This window comes from Clarias gariepinus, chromosome 9 (genome assembly GCF_024256425.1).
Source record: "Clarias gariepinus isolate MV-2021 ecotype Netherlands chromosome 9, CGAR_prim_01v2, whole genome shotgun sequence".
In the NCBI taxonomy this organism is placed as follows: Eukaryota; Metazoa; Chordata; class Actinopteri; order Siluriformes; family Clariidae; genus Clarias; species Clarias gariepinus.
The window spans coordinates 7,877,681-7,895,676 of NC_071108.1; the positions used below are offsets into that span (position 1 = coordinate 7,877,681).

The 17,996-nt window shown below is 38.0% G+C and overlaps 1 protein-coding gene across 3 annotated transcripts in view; it reads left to right on the forward strand.

The window, feature by feature from the left end:
- phf19 (PHD finger protein 19) overlaps positions 1-10,218 on the forward strand; it is a 45,084-nt gene extending 34,866 nt beyond the window's left edge. For 2 of the 3 annotated variants that reach the window (XM_053503297.1, XM_053503298.1), the window contains 2 exons: positions 2,222-2,317; positions 9,407-10,218. In XM_053503297.1, the coding sequence (XP_053359272.1) occupies positions 2,222-2,317; positions 9,407-9,740 (430 nt within the window). In that variant the 3' untranslated portion in view covers positions 9,741-10,218. The remainder of the gene's footprint in view (positions 1-2,221; positions 2,318-9,406) is intronic. The other variant, XR_008361079.1, reaches the window with a different exon arrangement.
- The last annotated feature ends 7,778 nt before the right edge of the window (positions 10,219-17,996 follow it).

The window sequence follows — 17,996 nt, forward strand, 5'->3', positions numbered from 1 at the left end:
CAGCAGATAATAAAGGTTGTTAAACAAACAACTATTCGTAGTTATTATTACAGAAACTAACTTATTTCATGATTGTTCCACGACATTAAACGTAACTTAATTGTTAATAATGATTCGTTGTTTTTTAATAAATAGGAAATTGATGCCTCAGAGGTAACCTCCTGCGGTATAAGAGGAATAAAACATTTTAGAACTAATGTATACAGTATGGTGTTGTATGAATAGTTTATATACAGTATAAAAAGTATTAATGTCAATCTGCTGTTTTAGGAGTTCTCTATTTTCTCCTACAGCTCAATGCAAAGGTTTACACCCACACGGATTGTGCATGGAACTGAAACTCTTAGGCTACATTCACATTACAATTCAGATTATTATTTTTTTTTTTTGTCTGATCGGATATGCAGGTATGGTGACCGTTTGAGGACAAAGTTAGGTGAACCAGATTAAGGTGGTTTGAACAGAAGCAGAGCAGAGATGAGTGTTACATCGGGAGGAGAATGTTAGAATGTGAGATGGAGCTGCAGGAGAGTTTATGTATGCGATGAAAGGAGGACATGCAGGAGACGAATGGAGTGACGACGGAAGACATGGTAGACAGAGTTAGATGGAGACATACTGTAGTTTGCTGTGGCGACCCCAAACGCGAGCAGCCGAAAGAAGACGATCAGATTTGCATGTCATGATCGTTCACCTTGACTTTTATCTGATTATAACATGGACACGTCTGTCCTGTGATACGACGCCATGCATGCACTCATCGAGACGTCCTTACTCGCACAAGACCTGTGATGAATTTGTGTGAGAGCTCGTTCATTTCAAACATCAGATGCGATTTTAGCTAACATTCCCTTGGGATTTTGCTCTGCAGGACAGCAACCAGTTAGTCGGCTGTATTTTTGAGGTCAAGAAGAAGGAAGAAGGCCAGGTTTCGCTTTAGTTGCTTTAACAGATATTGCACGGTGTCGAGCACCCTACACAAGCACAAAGTCTTGAGCAAAAAGGTGCCAAATTCCGGTCTGCCCGTTTTCATTCAAGTCACATGACCTTGTATCCAATCTTGAACTACATACCAAAGTGAATCTGAATAAAAACATTAGATTTGTGCGTTCAGACAGACTGAAAAAATTGCAATAAGACCGAAATAAGACAGCAGTCCTAAACATGAGGCACAGTGTGCACTATAACTGAAAGGATGGAAATAATGTTCAGAAGATCCCCAACTTTGCAGAGAGTCCATGAGCGTCCAAGGTATTAAAGAATTATATTCGACAGAATAATACATTATATAAGAATGCATCCATTACATTACATTAGTATGTATGTACAGTATGTGCTTCCTTTATTGTAAGGGTTTGCCAACTTTTGCACTTGATCGTATGTTACAGCACTTTGTGTGCTGTAGCTGTAGCATTCGGGGTTCATCTTTTTATCCTCCCACCGGCGACGGTCTTATCAGTGGCTAAGAAGTGGAACACCGCCTCTCATTGTCCACATGCGTTATAACAATGGAATCTTTTAATAATAATCAAGCGCCAGCTCTGCTCCTTTGACTTTTCCTTCTTTCTTTCTCTCTATCTCTCTCTCTCTCTTTCCGTGGGCGTGTATGTCTGAGCATGTTGCGCGCTTAACCTTTCTCTTTTCTTCCAATTGAATTAAACAGCCAGTTATTGACTTCTGAACAATCACTTTAATTTGCATGCGGTCCCCTTTAGAGTAGTCTAAAAGGTTTTGTCGGGGGTTTTTATCCCCCCCCCCAACCAAAATCATTTTTAGCAAGAAGGAGAATGAAGCGATTTAATTACACTTCTCACTAAAGGTTATCATCTCCCTAGCAGGCTTGAATAATAAGAGTGTGGTAAACAGTGCAGGGACAGTCAGAGCACAGACGCATTTTTAAGCACAAGTAAGGGAGTTTGAGAGCTTGTCGACGTAGAGGGAAAAAAAAGCCAGAAATACAGTTCGGTCGTTGAGAAAAGGCCATGTTTGGTTCGGCTTCCTGACCCACGTAGGTTCATTTGAATCCTGATTTCTATTACAGGCGAGCGCTCATGAGATTGAGAGCTCGTGAGATTGAGTAAATGCAGCGTACTGTACAGTACCGAGTGATCTTGTTTGCTTTGGGCCTTCGAGTGGTCTCTGAGACGGGAAGGAGGAGGAAAGAACTAATTAATGTTTGCGCGGAACTTAATTTTTTTATTTCATCTCTCTTTTTGTATAGTACGAGTTCAGGACGAACGTTCAGTCTGGATCAGGACTCAACAGATGCAGCAAGCACTTCAGGCTCGGCCACGACCAGTGTGTCCTACGATTTCAGGTACGGCAAGTGTCGCTCACAATCATAAACAAAAAAAAACTTCGGAAAAGAATCGGAAGATTCTTAAATCATTAAAGAGCTCGTAATATTGAGCCGGTCCCCAAAACAATGTGTTTAAAAACACACAGTGCTGTGTGGTCAGACACCTTTCTCTAAGTACCAGCATTAACCTGTTCAGCAATTTGAGCAGATCTCACTGATGCACAATCAGAGCAAAGTTTGGTCCGTGTAGTGTTTAATGCTGGTTATTGTAGAAAGGTGGCAGAACACACAGGTCATAACTATTTTGGTGGCATTAAGTGGGGACCTACTCAGTATTAGGCGGGTGGTCTTAATGTTGTTCCTGATTGCTGTATATACACTTAATTATGCATTTAAGTACTTACCATAATAGATGTAGTAATTCTATGAATTATTTACTAATTGATTATTTGGATTAGTTTGAAAATGTACCAACAAATATTTATTTTGATATTCAAATACAAGGCACAGTGCACTTGTCAAAATGTTTTTTTTTTTATTTATTTTTTTATATAATTTGTTCTAAATAAATTATGGTACAAAAATGAAATGCAAAGTGGCACTTGGTGTTTACAGGCGCGCTTGCATGAGATTTACATAAATATCAGGACAAGTGCAGAAGTACACCTGGGATAGGAGGAGGTACCATGGCTAAGCAGGAACACACACACACTCATTTCCTCTACAGAAGCTTTTCATTGCAGAACAAAAATGTTAATGTGCAAATCATTTTCTGTTTGTGGAAGCGAGCGTTGGGTTTATTTTTTTTTTTTTTAATCACTCAATACCTGGACTTAAAGAATCGACTCTTTAGGGGATTGACTCGGAGCACCTCTAATATAGGATAGTGACTCAGTGACGCGAATCATTTATTGTGTCGTTGAAAAAATATCATGGACTGGACTTCATACTGCTATTGCAAACTATATTATTTTCATATCCTATTTGGTTCATGGTTTCAGCTCTAATACACAGTATCTTATGTCATAATAGTCGTTTGGTTTCCTTCCAAAAATGACTATTTTGTAGACTTAACTTTTTCACTATTTTCTCTGAACCCTAAATCTTTGTATCAAGAGTTGAGAATGTTTGCTTGAAGGTGAAACTTCTCAAAGCAGTGCACAACTTCTCAAGCTAATGTGCCGAACCAGTCTTCTGCTGCATTTTGGGTTCAACATGACCGATTATTTCTTTTTTCTGATCTGACCAGAGTATGGGACGGGATTTCATTCCTCAGCCATCGACATCATCCCAGTTATGGTACCACTTGGTTCTCAGGAACCATTTCTGCGAAAATACTGACCGCAATGTCAAATTTATCACCTGGCATCATACGCATGTTAGCACTGTCGTCTTGTACCTTCAGGTTCCCAGTTCGATTCCCACCTTGGGTCTGTGTGCATGGATTTTGCATGTTTTTCACATGCTTGGTGGACATCCCAAATTGCATGTAGTGTGTGAAAGATAATCAGGCATCAAGCTGGCAACGCAGCCCCTTAAGTCCCTGCCACAAAAACAACGGATATATCTCCAGAATCATAAAACTCATAAAATGCAAACAGATGATTTAGCATAGCTGATTGTTTACCAACGTGTGTTTGAGATGTCGGAGAAACTGGAAAGAACCCAGATTTAGCCCGAATGAACACAGGGAGCTCAGTGATTGATGCTGATTTTATGACCAATCTTTTTTCTCTAAAAATTTCAGGTTGCTAACATCAACCGTTTTGGAGAGATGAATTTAAAAGTGCCCTAAAAATGGCTTTTTTTCAGCGTTATACTGTCTCGCTTCAAACAATAATAATTTAAAATGCAAATTGTTCATATTTCTTTGACTCTTAATACTAAATAACCTGGAAAAAATTGCTGTTTAAATTGATGCATTCCGTTTTTGTAAAAGCTTAAAAACTACAAGTCTGTAGTGTCCGTAACCATGTCACATTCATGTTGTTTTAGAATAATAAACTTTTTCAGGTACATGTCTTTTTATGTGAAATCTAAATTGGTCAAGTTTTATCTTTGATGGAGGATTTTAATTTATAAAAAAGTTACGGACACTACATGAAAGGACATGAAATTGTATTTAGCAAATTAGTTTTTTTTTTTTTAGCTGATAGAAATGTAAATGTGTAGGTACAGTATGTTTACCAAAGCAAAGCATGGATCGGGAGATGATGAGAAGCATTAAGTATTGTGAAACATGTGGTTATATGAATATCATGTTTTGGCTGTTTATTAGTTAATACTATATAAAATTTGAAATATTGTAGCTGCTGTCTCTTATGGTGCTCAACTCAGCAATTGTATGTGCAGTTGTTTAATCAGTCTACAGTTTTATAGAAAATCTGTAATGATGACAACGAAATGAGCCAAAAGGTACAGCCAAATAAGGAAATGAAAAATTACAGGACCATGGAGAACCGGGTGAGGATTTTTTTTCAGATCAACGTGTCCATTGCAGCATTTGCAGATCGTGCCACAAATGTGGTTTCTTGACTATAAGGTGATAATTGTGACACAGGAAATCACCCTGATGCACCCCAACAGAAAACAATAGACTGTGCAAAAACATAACAGCCAAACTCTCTCGTTCACTTTGTGTGAAAGGAGTGAAAGTGCTCATAAATCGAGGTGTTAATATATGAGTAATTTGCATAAGTGTGTGTGTGAGTAGGAAAGCATGTCCTACTATGGGACGATAGAACGGGTTGTAGGCCAGGACAATGAGAAATATAGGAGGATAGCAAGTAATTGAGTTTGTACAAATACAACATGATTTTTTTTTTTTTTTTTTTTTTTACATTTTAAGTCCTGCGTGAGTCAACCCTCCTGCTGCCTGACTGTGTGTGAAGAAATGACTGTGGTATTGCTCAGCTTTGACTCATAGTGCTAAAGCCTTCTAAACTTGATAAAACACAACCTTTCAGTGGAATTGAGTGTGCAAACCGGCGAAAGCACAAAAAACTAGTCACACTTTGTTCTTGTATGCGAGAGAATTGCGAACCTGAGATCCTTTGCTGTATGTTTAATCCTAACAATGAGTTGTACATTTTATGGCATGTTAAATGATAAAATCTCATCATTCCTCAATATGCAAAAAAAGAACATGCATCACAGAGGGTTTCATATTTGACTATTTCAAGAATCCTGAATGTTAAAGTGTTTTACTGTTTTAAAATCTACCGTTTTATTCGTCCTGGTTTCAAAGCAGCCAGATAACCAAGGCCAGGCAGAACCCTACTTTTATCACGCTCTCTGGCCATGATTTCCAGCCTCATGCCTGCAGGGTGTTTGAGAAAAGGTAGACCAGAAAGATCCTAACTCCCTCCACCTTCACTGCCGTGGGGGCTCCCCACGCGCTCAGCGCTGCTCTCGAGCCAGAGACAAGGAAGAACTGTCCATCAGCTTACTGAGCACCGGATTAACCACCCCTGGCAGCTTGTGGAGAAATATGATGACACATTATGGATTATTTAGCGTGACAGGGCTTTATAGATCAACATGTCTCTGGACTGGAGATCAGGCAGTCTGCGAAGAGAATTCAGCTTCTTCCAATGGAAAAATGTGCTCTAGGGATTAGTGAGCAGTGACTATAAGTGTTTTCCAGTTCAAGGCTGTAAGAGCATTTTGCTTGATCACGTAAGGATTAAAAAAAGACAAGGGCGTACTGTTCTAGAGAAATCAAATTTAAAAAGTACCGCCTCGAATTTGATACTTTTCTAAAAAAAAAATTACCCGTCATAAAATGTTTAATTTTTCTCGTCCCAAGAGCTTGTTCGTAAATCCATTTGTTTGTAAGTCCAACAAACATTTCCTAGGTACTAGGATACTTACACAATTGGCTATACCCATTATAAAACCTATCAACCCTCATGTCCCATAATCTCGTCCTTGTTTTATGGAATCGTGCCGAAGGTTGAACGATTCATGTAAAAAAAAAAATAAAAAAAAAAGAGAAATGTCTGCCCTCGTTCCATTCTCTCAATTTTTTCATTTTGTCTCTTCTTAACAGTACCAGCTTCATCTGCGCTGCTTTTATGCTTGTATCCTGACATCCTGGGATGCACGCTGCATGCACATGTCAATGTACAGTCCGCAATTAAACATGAGCGAATGCATGTTCGGATCTTCAAAAGTTCATAACTCGAATGTTCGTATGTAGGGGACTTACCGGACCCTAAACGATTTCAACACCTTCATAACTCAAAGCATGTTATTGCAGGTGTAAGCGTCGTTTATTTTATTTATTTATTTATTTATTTCCAGTCTTGTTTCTAGGGGGAGCACTGAAGATGTCCACATACAAAGCTTCAAGTTTTTTATTTATTTTTTTTAATCAGTTTATGTGAAGCGTCCGCTCTATAAGTGGCTGCGTATGTTGTTACTATAGAACTGAGAGCTATTTGAATGAGAGCAGATGGGACTACTGTCAGAGCTGCTGCTATAGATTAGATTATAATTAATCAACACCATCTGACCGATGGAATTTAACGACACCATCGTAGAAAGAAGGGGGACAAAAAGTCTTTTGTTATTTATTCCCTGTTCTTTCCATTGTTGGTTCTTATGCTGTTGTGGAGGTATAGATTTTCTCTGATGGAACTGATGTTTTTGTGTGTTTTTCTCCTTCAGTTCCGCAGTTTATTCTGGGCGTCTCGAGATTGTCTATAACTCCCAGCTATAATGCTCAGTGTCCCTTGGGTCAGTTCTCCGTGTAGTCAGTAAATGGTTTTATTACCTTAGGTGTCTGTCAGCGCTACTACATTCAATTTGTCATTAAGACAACCTGATTTTTTTATTTTTTTTTCAAGAGAAATAAGGAGAAAGAATAGATTGTCGTCCCAGCATCCTTTCAAGATGGATGAACAATCCCCTGATGCCATGTTATTTATTTTTGGACGTATTCTCCTCATTAGCAGTCACTCGACGCTCAGCGTGTTTAGGGAGGATGTGTATGCCTGAAAACACGCGGCTCTGGAATCCCGAGAATGCCCCCTGCTGTGGGTGCTCACTGTGGGATAGATCAAACACACCACTTACGAGTAACTGCTTCCCAAGCGCCTGCTTTCATCTACTTAGACTACAGCCTCTAGTTCCTGTTTTAGCAGCTTTAATCATCATCAAATGGAGTGCCACTGTGTGAGGGGTTTAAAGCCTCGCTCTGCGTAACCCTCTACTCCGTTATCTCAGCCTACAACCGTACTATGCCGAACAGTAAACTCCCAGAAAGATTAAGTGGAGCAGAGAAAGAAATAAATAAATAAAAAATAGAACAGCGGGACATCCGTCTGTAACATGACCTTTAAATGGCAAAACGCACCCTTAGAGCCAGGCACTCACTCCAAGAACAGGAAGGAAAAAGCTTTTCACTGAACAAGACAAACATCTGCTGGCAGATGATGATAGTACAACTAGTTTAGGGGCTTTGTGGGGAGCTGAAATCTGCCTTGTATGAGCAATCGGTATTGATCCAGAGCATGTTGATGGAATGTTGTAAAGTTTTCCACCTTCCACTTTTCGAATTGGTCCGTCCCCCCGTCAACCGGCTCTCCCCTGTTATATAACAGCGACCGACTAGGGAGGGTGAAGGCTGACATTTGCTTCCTCTGAGACACGTAAGACTAGCCAAGCGCATACTTTTCAAAGCCGCTATTCATGCTGCATTGCATCACTGGACAGTGTAACACACTGAGAAAAGTGCTGTCTGCCGTCATGTAGAAGAGCTTACAGGTGCATGCATATTTGGCTAGTGTCTCTATGAATGACAGGAGAGTGACTGCGTTGTCTGGGAGGGAGGGATGGTATAGACAGTTTTGCCCCCTTGGAATTGTATCATGTACTGTAGCGATCGTCCCACTATAGGGTTGTACTACTTCTGTTTTGACACTCTGGAGTTGCGTTTTTAATTTTTGTTTTAATTTTATCATAAAAATCGACATCTCAGTATGGACTTGTGCAATTCTTAAATCACAAAAGGCTGCGATTTATTACAGGTAATATACTGTACGCATAGTTTGGAATTTATGTAGAGTTTGTCAATGATTTAAGTATTTTTTACTCATCACTCATTGTCTATACCGCTTAATACTGAATACAGGAACGCAGGGGGCCTGGAGTCTATCCCAGGAGGCTTAGGGCACAAGGCGGGGTAGATCCTGGACTGGGTGCCAATCCATCGCAGGGCACATACACATGCTTACTCATTTGCATACCATGGGCAATTTGGGAATGCCAATTAGCCTAATTTGCCCGTCTTTGGACTGTGAAAAGAAACACCTAGTGGAAACCCACCAAGCACGGGGAGAACACAAAGGCGGGAATCAAACCTGGAAACTGGAGGTGCAAGGCAACAGTACTAACCACTAAGCCACTGTCCCTCCCAGTGTGTGTGTATGTGTGTGTGTATATATATATATATATATATATATATATATATATATATATATATATATATATATATATATATATTTTTTTTTTTATTATTTATTTACATACTTTTCAGTTGATGAGCAAAATTAGAAAACATTATCTTAATGAGAGAACTTCTGCCATTATTTAATTTTGGTTTAAATAAATGTTTAAATACAAAATGGTGGATTTAATAGTTAAATTTCGCAGTTTAAATTGCAATCACAAAATGTGTCAAAATGATCGTAATGTGATGTATATAACTTTTTTTTTTAAATCAAATAGTGCAGGAGTATTTGGATCATCATAAATATCCTGCACCTCCTTCAAAATAGTTATAAAGTTGGCGCAGGCCATTAAAAGGGAAGCAGATGCACCACCTACAATACTTTTATTGAGAATACAATTAATTAGGAGTGTGGAAGGAGGGGTTTTATGATGATGATGATAATTAATCATTTTGTCTTACATTATAATAGTAAAGCTGACTTTCTCTGTTCTGGAACTTTGACTAGCCAGATTAAAGACAGGTAGTCTGGTGATCTGACATATGCTACAAAAAAAATAATAAAACAGACACCAGATAAAAAAAAATGTTATGTAAATGCTTTGTGTGTCTTTATCTTTTGACTAATTGGGTTTACACCTCCACATCTACAGAAAGAACGTGGGCAGCCGGAAGAGGAAGCTTCCTTCGTCCAACTACAGCGCCCTGGCCAGTAAGCGGGAGGCGATGGAGAGCGAGCTGAGCCCAGTGGGTACGCCAGTGGCCGAGTCCAGAGACGTAATGGCCGATGCCATTGACAGCCACACCTTTGAAAGCCTGAGCGAAGACGACACATCCCTCTCACACCTCAAGTCTTCTATAACGAGTTACTTCGGCGCAGCAGGGCGGCTCACGTGTGGCGAAAAGTACCAGGTCCTGGCACGCAGGGTCACGCCTGAGGGCAAGGTGCAGTACCTGGTGGAATGGGAGGGCACCACGCCTTACTAAATGTCACTTACCTTAGGGAATGAGAACGGAGATGAGGTTCAAGACGGTGTTCAAGACGAGGTTCAAGATGAGGTTCAAAACGGGGTTCAAGACGAGGTTCAAGACGAGGTTCAAAACGGGGTTCAAGACGAGGTTCAAGACGGGGTTCAAGATGAGGTTCTTCTCGCCCAGGCCTGGGGAGTCACACTGGTGCAGATCAGGATCACAAAAAAAATAATAAAATGAACAGATTAATTAGGCATAGAACTAATGCCTAACTGGTCAAATTGTCCACCATTGTTCTGTCTTTAAGACTCTTTTTAAAGCACTGTGACCTTCCAGGGTTGGGATCGAAGAACACTTGAGCAAACAGTTATAGAATGTCACATTGCTTATAGTAGTTTATTTTTTCTTTCGTTATTTCTTCTTTTTTGCGTTACACAAATATCTCAACAGTTGAGTTCCAGAAATCTAGTATTCTAGTGCAATTGTAGTTTCATAAAGGAACGCATATAGATCGAGCACTTACCCCATGTTTGGTAATGAAGTGTGTGTTCTTTTTTTTTTTTTCTTCTTTTTTTTTTTTTTTTTTGTCAGTGTCCTGTTGACAGGGCACTATAAACAGCACAAAACTCACTTGTCTGATGTAAGTCCGGTAACCTTGTAGTTCTTAATGTCTTTTAGACGTTTTTTTTTTTTTTTCATTTTTTTCGCTTTGTTTGTTTTCTAGTTTCAGTTGTCGCACTTATAGGCTGTTTAAATTTCCATTTAAGGTCAGTGAAATATAATGACGTACTATTATAAATCCATGACATAAAATATTTATCAAATGTTTACCCTAGAGGATGTAAAAAACCATCAGTACAAAAAGTGGACAGGTTTTAGGGCAGTGTGCCTTCTCAAGGGTGTCAGCATTGAGATCTTCAATCCCTTCAAAAACAAAACAGAAATTTTTATTAACTAAGTTAATGCTTGTGTTTTTTTTTTTTTTTTTTTTTTTGTTTTTGCTAAATAAGGCATGATGCATGCTCCTTCTGTAAATGTAACTAATTTAAGGATGTGGTCTCTTCTACACCCACTGACTACACCCTAGTCATTCTGATGGCTTTACGGGGAAAACATCTCGGTCTAGGGGTCAAAAGTGCCACAGGTTGGGGTTTTTGAGAACAACAGTTTTGAAGTTCACTTCAGTTCGGCAAGAACAGACAAACGGTTCCTGTGAATAGACGCGCCATGCGTAGGGCCCACCTCTTCTCTTCATACAAGAACATGGCCTCGGTTTCCATGCTCACACCTTACATGAAAGCCATGGTATGTGTACTATGGGTTTGCATCAAGTGGTCTCACACATTTTTATATCATCTCTCAGGGGATTTTACCTGCTGTGCAAATATGAGTCCACTCTTAGTTTCAGTCTAAGAGTTAGCTTTTCAGTAATGATGGGAAAATGGGCAGCATTCTGCACCCAGTTTCAGTGAAGCTAAATTACTTATGCATGTCAATATCAAGGTTTAGTATCACAAATATAATATTGAGATATTAGGGCTGCACAAATAGATTTTTAAAAAAATCTTTTTTTAAAAAAAAAAATTTTTTTTGACATTTAGCGAGATTCAGACATTCAGTCCAGTACAAACACCTTAAGCCACCCCGCGTTTATTTATATTAAATTAAATTAATTTCTTATGTAGATTAAATTTAAAAAACATAAATATTTTACTGCAACAAGCTGCAAAGTGCCTAATGTGGTTGTTTATATACCAACCTCTGCAGCAGCCTCATTTACCCTCTTGTCCGTTCCAAACACTCGGCATTCAACATTACCAGTATCATCTGCACCTGTTTCTCACTGGTTCTTACCTTAAGTTAGAAGATTTTTTTTTATGCTTGAAGGATTCAAGGTCACTGTGTCCCATAGCAAACAAAAAAACATTTCTCTGAAACAGCTCAGGTACAGGGATTGAGAGACGAAAAACATTTCACGTTTCAGAATGCCTCGAGAACTATTCATGAAGACTTCTTAAAGAAAAAAAAAAAAAAACTCTGGCTCTTTGGAAGCAAAATATGAAGAATTAAGCGGTGGATCGAGCCTTTTTCACAGTGCATGAAGAGGATGTTTTTCAATATTTATTTATCACCCCAAATTTATGTAAAAATAATTGACAAACTCTGCATAAAATCCAGATTATGCATTTATTACCTGTAATAAATCTCAGCTTTTTTTTTTATCAATTGAATAACTGCACAGGTCCAAAATCGGGATTTCTTTTAAACACATTTTCCCATCATTATTGTTCATTATTAAACAATAACAATAACACTTTGATCACAAATGTAATCCAAGCATATCTGATTTTTTTTTTTTAAAGAAATCTTCAGCTACAAGGATTTACTAAAAATCAGGTTTAGAAGATCAGAGAAGACAATAAATTGCTAGTGCTCTAACCTTGAGACGCTCCACCTGCCCGTTAAATCCCTTTATGTCTAGTCCGTGTGCAGTAGAAAACCTTGGCACATTTTACGGTTATATACTGATGTACACAGTTTGAACTTGTATCCCCCACCCCACCCCAAAATGTCCCATCACTTCCAAAGACTTTCTTCCTTCTGGATTGTTTCATTATAAATGTGTGTACCCTTGAATAATCTTCCCAAGTTTCACTTGACTGGAAATGTTAAGCTAGTTAAAAAAAAAAAAGAAAAAAAAACTCAAGTGTATCATATTAGTATGGTGAGTTTATTTGACATTATTAGTTTTTTTTTTTCCAGTGTTAAAAAAAAAAAAAAAGAAATATACTTTATTATTTACCTGTATATAATTGGACAAATGTTTAGCCCCCTTTATTGTATTGCACTATAAACACGTTTTTCTCAGCTATGCAACTATTATTGCTTAACTGATTTGTCATATATTTTATAATTGAAAAAGAATCAGAAGAGAAAAAAAAAAATTTTATACAAAGCACTTATTTTGTGCATCTTTAATGATGATATAAAGAAAAAAAAAGTTTTATGGAAATATTTCCCCAAGTACGAACATTTATGCAAATTTACACAAATTCAGTGATGTAGTTCAAGCATAATAATTAAAGTCATAAAGCAAAACTTTAAAGTCGTCGCTCATCACATTGAACTAATGCTTGGTAGTTCAGCTGCTGATCTTGAAGGGTTTCTTTTTTTTTTTTCCTTTTTTTTTTTATTATAATTTTTTTTTTTATTAAACTTTATCTTGTGTTAAAGTTTCAGTAAAGAACTGTCGTGGCTGTTTAGCTGCCAAACACCTCCATGGTAAAACTACATTTAAAGCTGTATTTCATGCTGCCTGTTTTTTGTTCGTGATGGTCGGCGTAGTCATCGAACCCATTCACTGTCCTTTCAGAGTGAACTGTGAATAGCTTCCCAAATCTGATCTACTTCCACAGCATCCTGATGTGGCTGTACGTAAAGCTAGTGAGAGAACAGTTCAGTGTTTCTTATAAATAACAGTGTTGTGATGTAACATGCTTCAAGCTGTGCGTAAAGGAACCTTTCTGCTTATATTCAGCATATGTTAGATATTTAACATAGGTTTTGCCATGTGTAATTACCGGTGTGTCACACATGAACCATTCACTCCAGTTTTTAAACAATAAAAAACATTTTGCCAGAATGTATGATGTATTGTTTTTTTTTTCCTGTTCCTTGCAATATTTCTTTATTCTTCTGCATTTTTTTCCCCTTTCTTACTGCCATTCTCTCTTATTTCCCTTTCTTCTTTTCTCTTCTTCTGTTCCTTTCCTTTCATTTTCTGTAACTTTTTCTGTCTGGGGACAGACTGATGTATTGACGCTTACAGACACTAGATGGCGACAGGAGTACGTGGCAGTCCTATAGATAAAACTCTGTAGCTGCACACAGTCAAAATACAATATATAATTATCTGCCTCCTTTTCCCCTCGGACATCTAAACACATTATCATCAATAAGTACTATTCAATAGCCACCAACTTTGTCTCAATACCTTTAATTCAATGGTTCTCCATCCTGGTCCTGGAGGATGCCCTTTCCTGCACATTTTCCCCACTCGATCTCGCCCACTTCACTCCAGATATGGCTAGTCTTTAAATTCAGTGATCCAGGAGCTGAGTAAACACTTAATCGTGCACGGTGGTTTGATGGGTCTACCATTACCAGGAATGAGAAGCACTGCTCTAATCCAAAATGGTTAACCTTCATGGCTTGCATCACAAATGCTTTTACATAATCCAAGTCTATGGCAGCTTCCTAGCTTGCTCCACACTGCTAATGAGAGTGGAATTTAATGTTGTAGGCTATATCTCAAATTGCTCCATACTACAGTACTAACCCCAGGTCTTTTTAGTGTTGGAGGCTGTGTCTCAAATTCCTCCATACTACTAATCCCAGTTTTTTTCAGTGTTGTAGGCTGTGTCTCAAATTGCATCTTACTTTTAAGTCTTTTTTAGTGTTGGAGGCTACAGTATGTCTCAAATTGCTCCATACTACTAACCCCAGGTCTTTTTATTGTTGTCGGCTGTGTCTCAAATTACATCATTCTTCTAATCCAAGTCTTTTTAGTGTTGTAGGCTGTGTCTCAAATTACATCATTCTTTTAATCCAAGTTGCCTTGTCTTCATCCATTTAGTTTTCCAACCTGCTGGCATGTTTTCGGTCCATGCATCCTTTGTTGGATTTATCTTTTCCTTGGCTACCTAGAGCTGTATACACACGTCCATTAAAAGACGATTTCTAGTCTCGGCTGTATGTTCCCAATCTAATTTTGAACCTCTGAATCAATTCCTAGAACCGTTGATTTCCTAAGGGCAGATGTGCGGCCCAATAAAATCGGTGGTTCTTTAAAGTATTGAGTAGGCGGGTAACTGAAATAGATAAATAAATAAATAAATCTGAAGCTACTCTCCTGTAAGCCATTAATCTAATTAGGGTGCTGAATGGTGTTAGGACACTGTGACTGCGGTGCACTTTGTAATCCGAGCTAGTCATGTAGGCAAGACTCGTTTTTTTTTTATCTTGACAGCCAGGAAAGTCTCAGTATTTTACAAGTTTTTATGGCTCTAGGCTAGGTGTCAGTTTGATTAGGCATGGAGAGAGAATACTCCTGCTGTTCTGTTCGGCTGCTGACTCGGTAAGCTCTGACCTGCTAAGATAGTAAAATAACCAAAGTTCTTTGTAGAAAAGTGTCAGCAAGATGAAGAAGTAGAAGACGACGCCCCACAATGGATAGGGTGATGATCCGGTGTCACTGCCAGGGCTGGATGAAAGTGATTGGTATGTTCGCATTGATCTTTATTATTTCTGTATCCTGGCAGCTCAGCAGGTGGAAGTCTGTTTTATTTAAAGTCTTAATCATGTTGATTGAAGTCAGAATCAACTTTGGCTTAGTTCGCTGTAGAACGTCTTCTTGGGCTTTGCCTGTAAGCATTTTTGACTATAGACGAGGGTGAATCAAAAGTTATCTGCACTCTGGTGATATAAATTTTTAGAAAAGACAAACACCCCATTTTTTTTTTTTAACATAATCTTCTGGCTTTTCTATAGATTTAGTCCATCTGTCAAGTTTTCGATTCCCTCATTAGAAAAAAAATGTTTTAGGATGAGCTGCGAGCCCTGAATGCACCGCTGTCTTCATTTCTTCATCAGAAGTTTAGTCTTTAGCTCTTCAATAAGCATCTCACTATTGATTATTAAACCTTTTTACTGATAAGGATCCAAAACTGGTCATTGAGAATCCCAGAAAACTGTAAACATCAATTTTCTAGCTGATGGCTAAGGTTTTAATGTTTTCTCAGTGCTACATAAATGAACATAAATTAGCATGAAGCTATCTAGCTAGCTAGGACACCTAATTAGTTGACTCTCTAAGACAATTCAAATTTACACCATAAATTATCAAAAACTCTTTTAAAGTACTTTGACACCAGGTGCACCTCAGACCACATAAAAACAAATCACTGCACGCTGCTCTTCTTTCCTCCGAATCGGAAGTGCAGTATTCATTTTTGCTCGCACCGCAGTTATTAATAAACTAATATAACACTTCAAACCTGCGCAGCAGTGACGGGGAGACAGTAGCCTAGGACAAAAAGCTCTGAAAAGATTGTATGGCTGACACAAGTTTTAATACAATACGCCCTTATTAAATTAACTTTTCTAATTATTTTTATGCTGCATGCAGTACTTTTATATGTAAAATTTTTAATATGTGCAGAATAGCTGAATGCAGATGTTTAAACATTAATAACTAACAGTGTTGGGGGAAATAGCTAGCTATAGGTAGCTACAGTAACAGGCTGTAGTAATAACTACTAGCATAACTTTTTAGTTTTAGTTCTACTTTTTAGTTCTAGTTTTTTATAACTATTCTACTTTTGTACTTTCATACACCTTCACATTTCATACAAACTTAAATAGTTCTTTTGATTGTTAAAATCACTATACAAATAAAATTTAATTGAATTAGCAACAAACTGTTGTAGCATGGCAAGTTCGACATGCTTTCTCACAGATACAACAGGATGGTATTCAATACTTGTAATAAGTAGGGGTGGAAATTACCAGGGACTTCCAGATACAATGATATCACGATACCCAAGTGCTGATTCGATTTGTTTTTGCAATTCCAATTTTTTTTTTCTTTTTCAGATTTCGTTTAAATTCGAAACAAATTTAGCAAATGATTTGGTTCTCCCATACAGCATGCTGTTCCACCTGCCAATGTGTGAATAATTTAGAGGGCACCACCTGCAGGATTACATTTTTAAAAATAAAACTAAAGGATTGCAACACCTCATTAAGTTAAATTTTGTCCCCAGATCTCTGGTAATTATAGTGAAGAATAACTGGATCACACTTTAGCAGCAAATGATGCGTTCTTCTAAAGATGAAAATGTTGACCATTGACTTGATTTATGACTTGGGCCTTTACATGACTATTATTATAATTGTTCAATGTAGAATAGTACAATGTAATGTATGTATTTGCTTTGCAGATATGACCGTCTCATCAGTGCATTGGTTATCCTGTGGGAAGCCACTAATAGAGCCAGAGAGCTGGAAGATGAAGCTTTGCCTGTTGACCAAGTGTGAGCTGGTGCTGTTTGACAAAGCAGAGGTGGGTGCTTCCGGGACTATAGGAGACCCACATTGTCACCTGTGATGAACTCTAATGACAAAGGACTAGAAGTGAGGTGACTGAGAAGATGCATGATGATAAGTGCTTATGCAGCACGGTGGTCTTATATTCAGCACTTTCGCCTTGCACCTCGAGGGTCCGGGTTCAATTTCCCAGCTCGGGTCTGTGTGCATGGAGTTTGCATGTACTTTGGTGGGTCTCCAGGTACTCCGGGTTCCGGCCAAAGTCCAAAAACATGCAGAGTAGGTAATTGGCGGTTCCAAATTGCTCGTAGTGTGCAAATTCAGTGTGTAAGTGTATGTACAGGTGAAACTCGAAAAACTTGAAAATCTATATGAGAGACTCATTACATGCAAAGCCAGATAGTTCAAGCCGTGATTTGTCATAATTTAGATGATTATGGCTTACATCTTATGAAAAACCCAATCTCAGAAAATTTGAATACTGTGAAAAGGTTCAATATTCTAGGCTCAAAGTGTCCCACTCTAATCAGGTAATTAAGCCATAACACCTGCAAAGGGTTCTTGAGGCTTTAAATGGTCTCTCGGTCTGGTTCAGTAGGAAGCACAATCATGGGAAAGACTGCTGACCTGACAGTTGTGCAAAAAAACATGATTGACATCCTCCATAAGGAGGGAAAGCCTTAAAAGATAATTGCTAAATAAGTTGGATGTTCCCAGGGTGCTGTATCAAAGCACATTCACCGTACAGTATATTTCAATTTGCACAGTATATTTCTATTTTGTACATCATATTTCTATTTTTATTTTTAGTTCTATTTTTTTTTTTCCTAGCACATTTCTATTTTTATTTTTAGTTCTATTTTTCCTAGTTTAATTTAATTTTTTAATTTAATTTCTATCGTATTTCTTTTATTCATATTTATTTCTTATTTGTAAAATTTAACTCTCTTTTAGGGTCAATGGCAGGCGTATAATGCATTTCACTACATTTCGTACTGTGTATGTTTGTGTATGTGACAAATAAAATTTGAATTTGATTTGAATTTGATTTGAATTTGAATTTGATTCATAGAAACTTATGTGGAAGGGAAAAGTGTGGAAGAAAAAGGTGCACAAGCAGCAGGAATGACAGCAGCCTAGGGAGGATTGTCAGGAAAAGGCCAT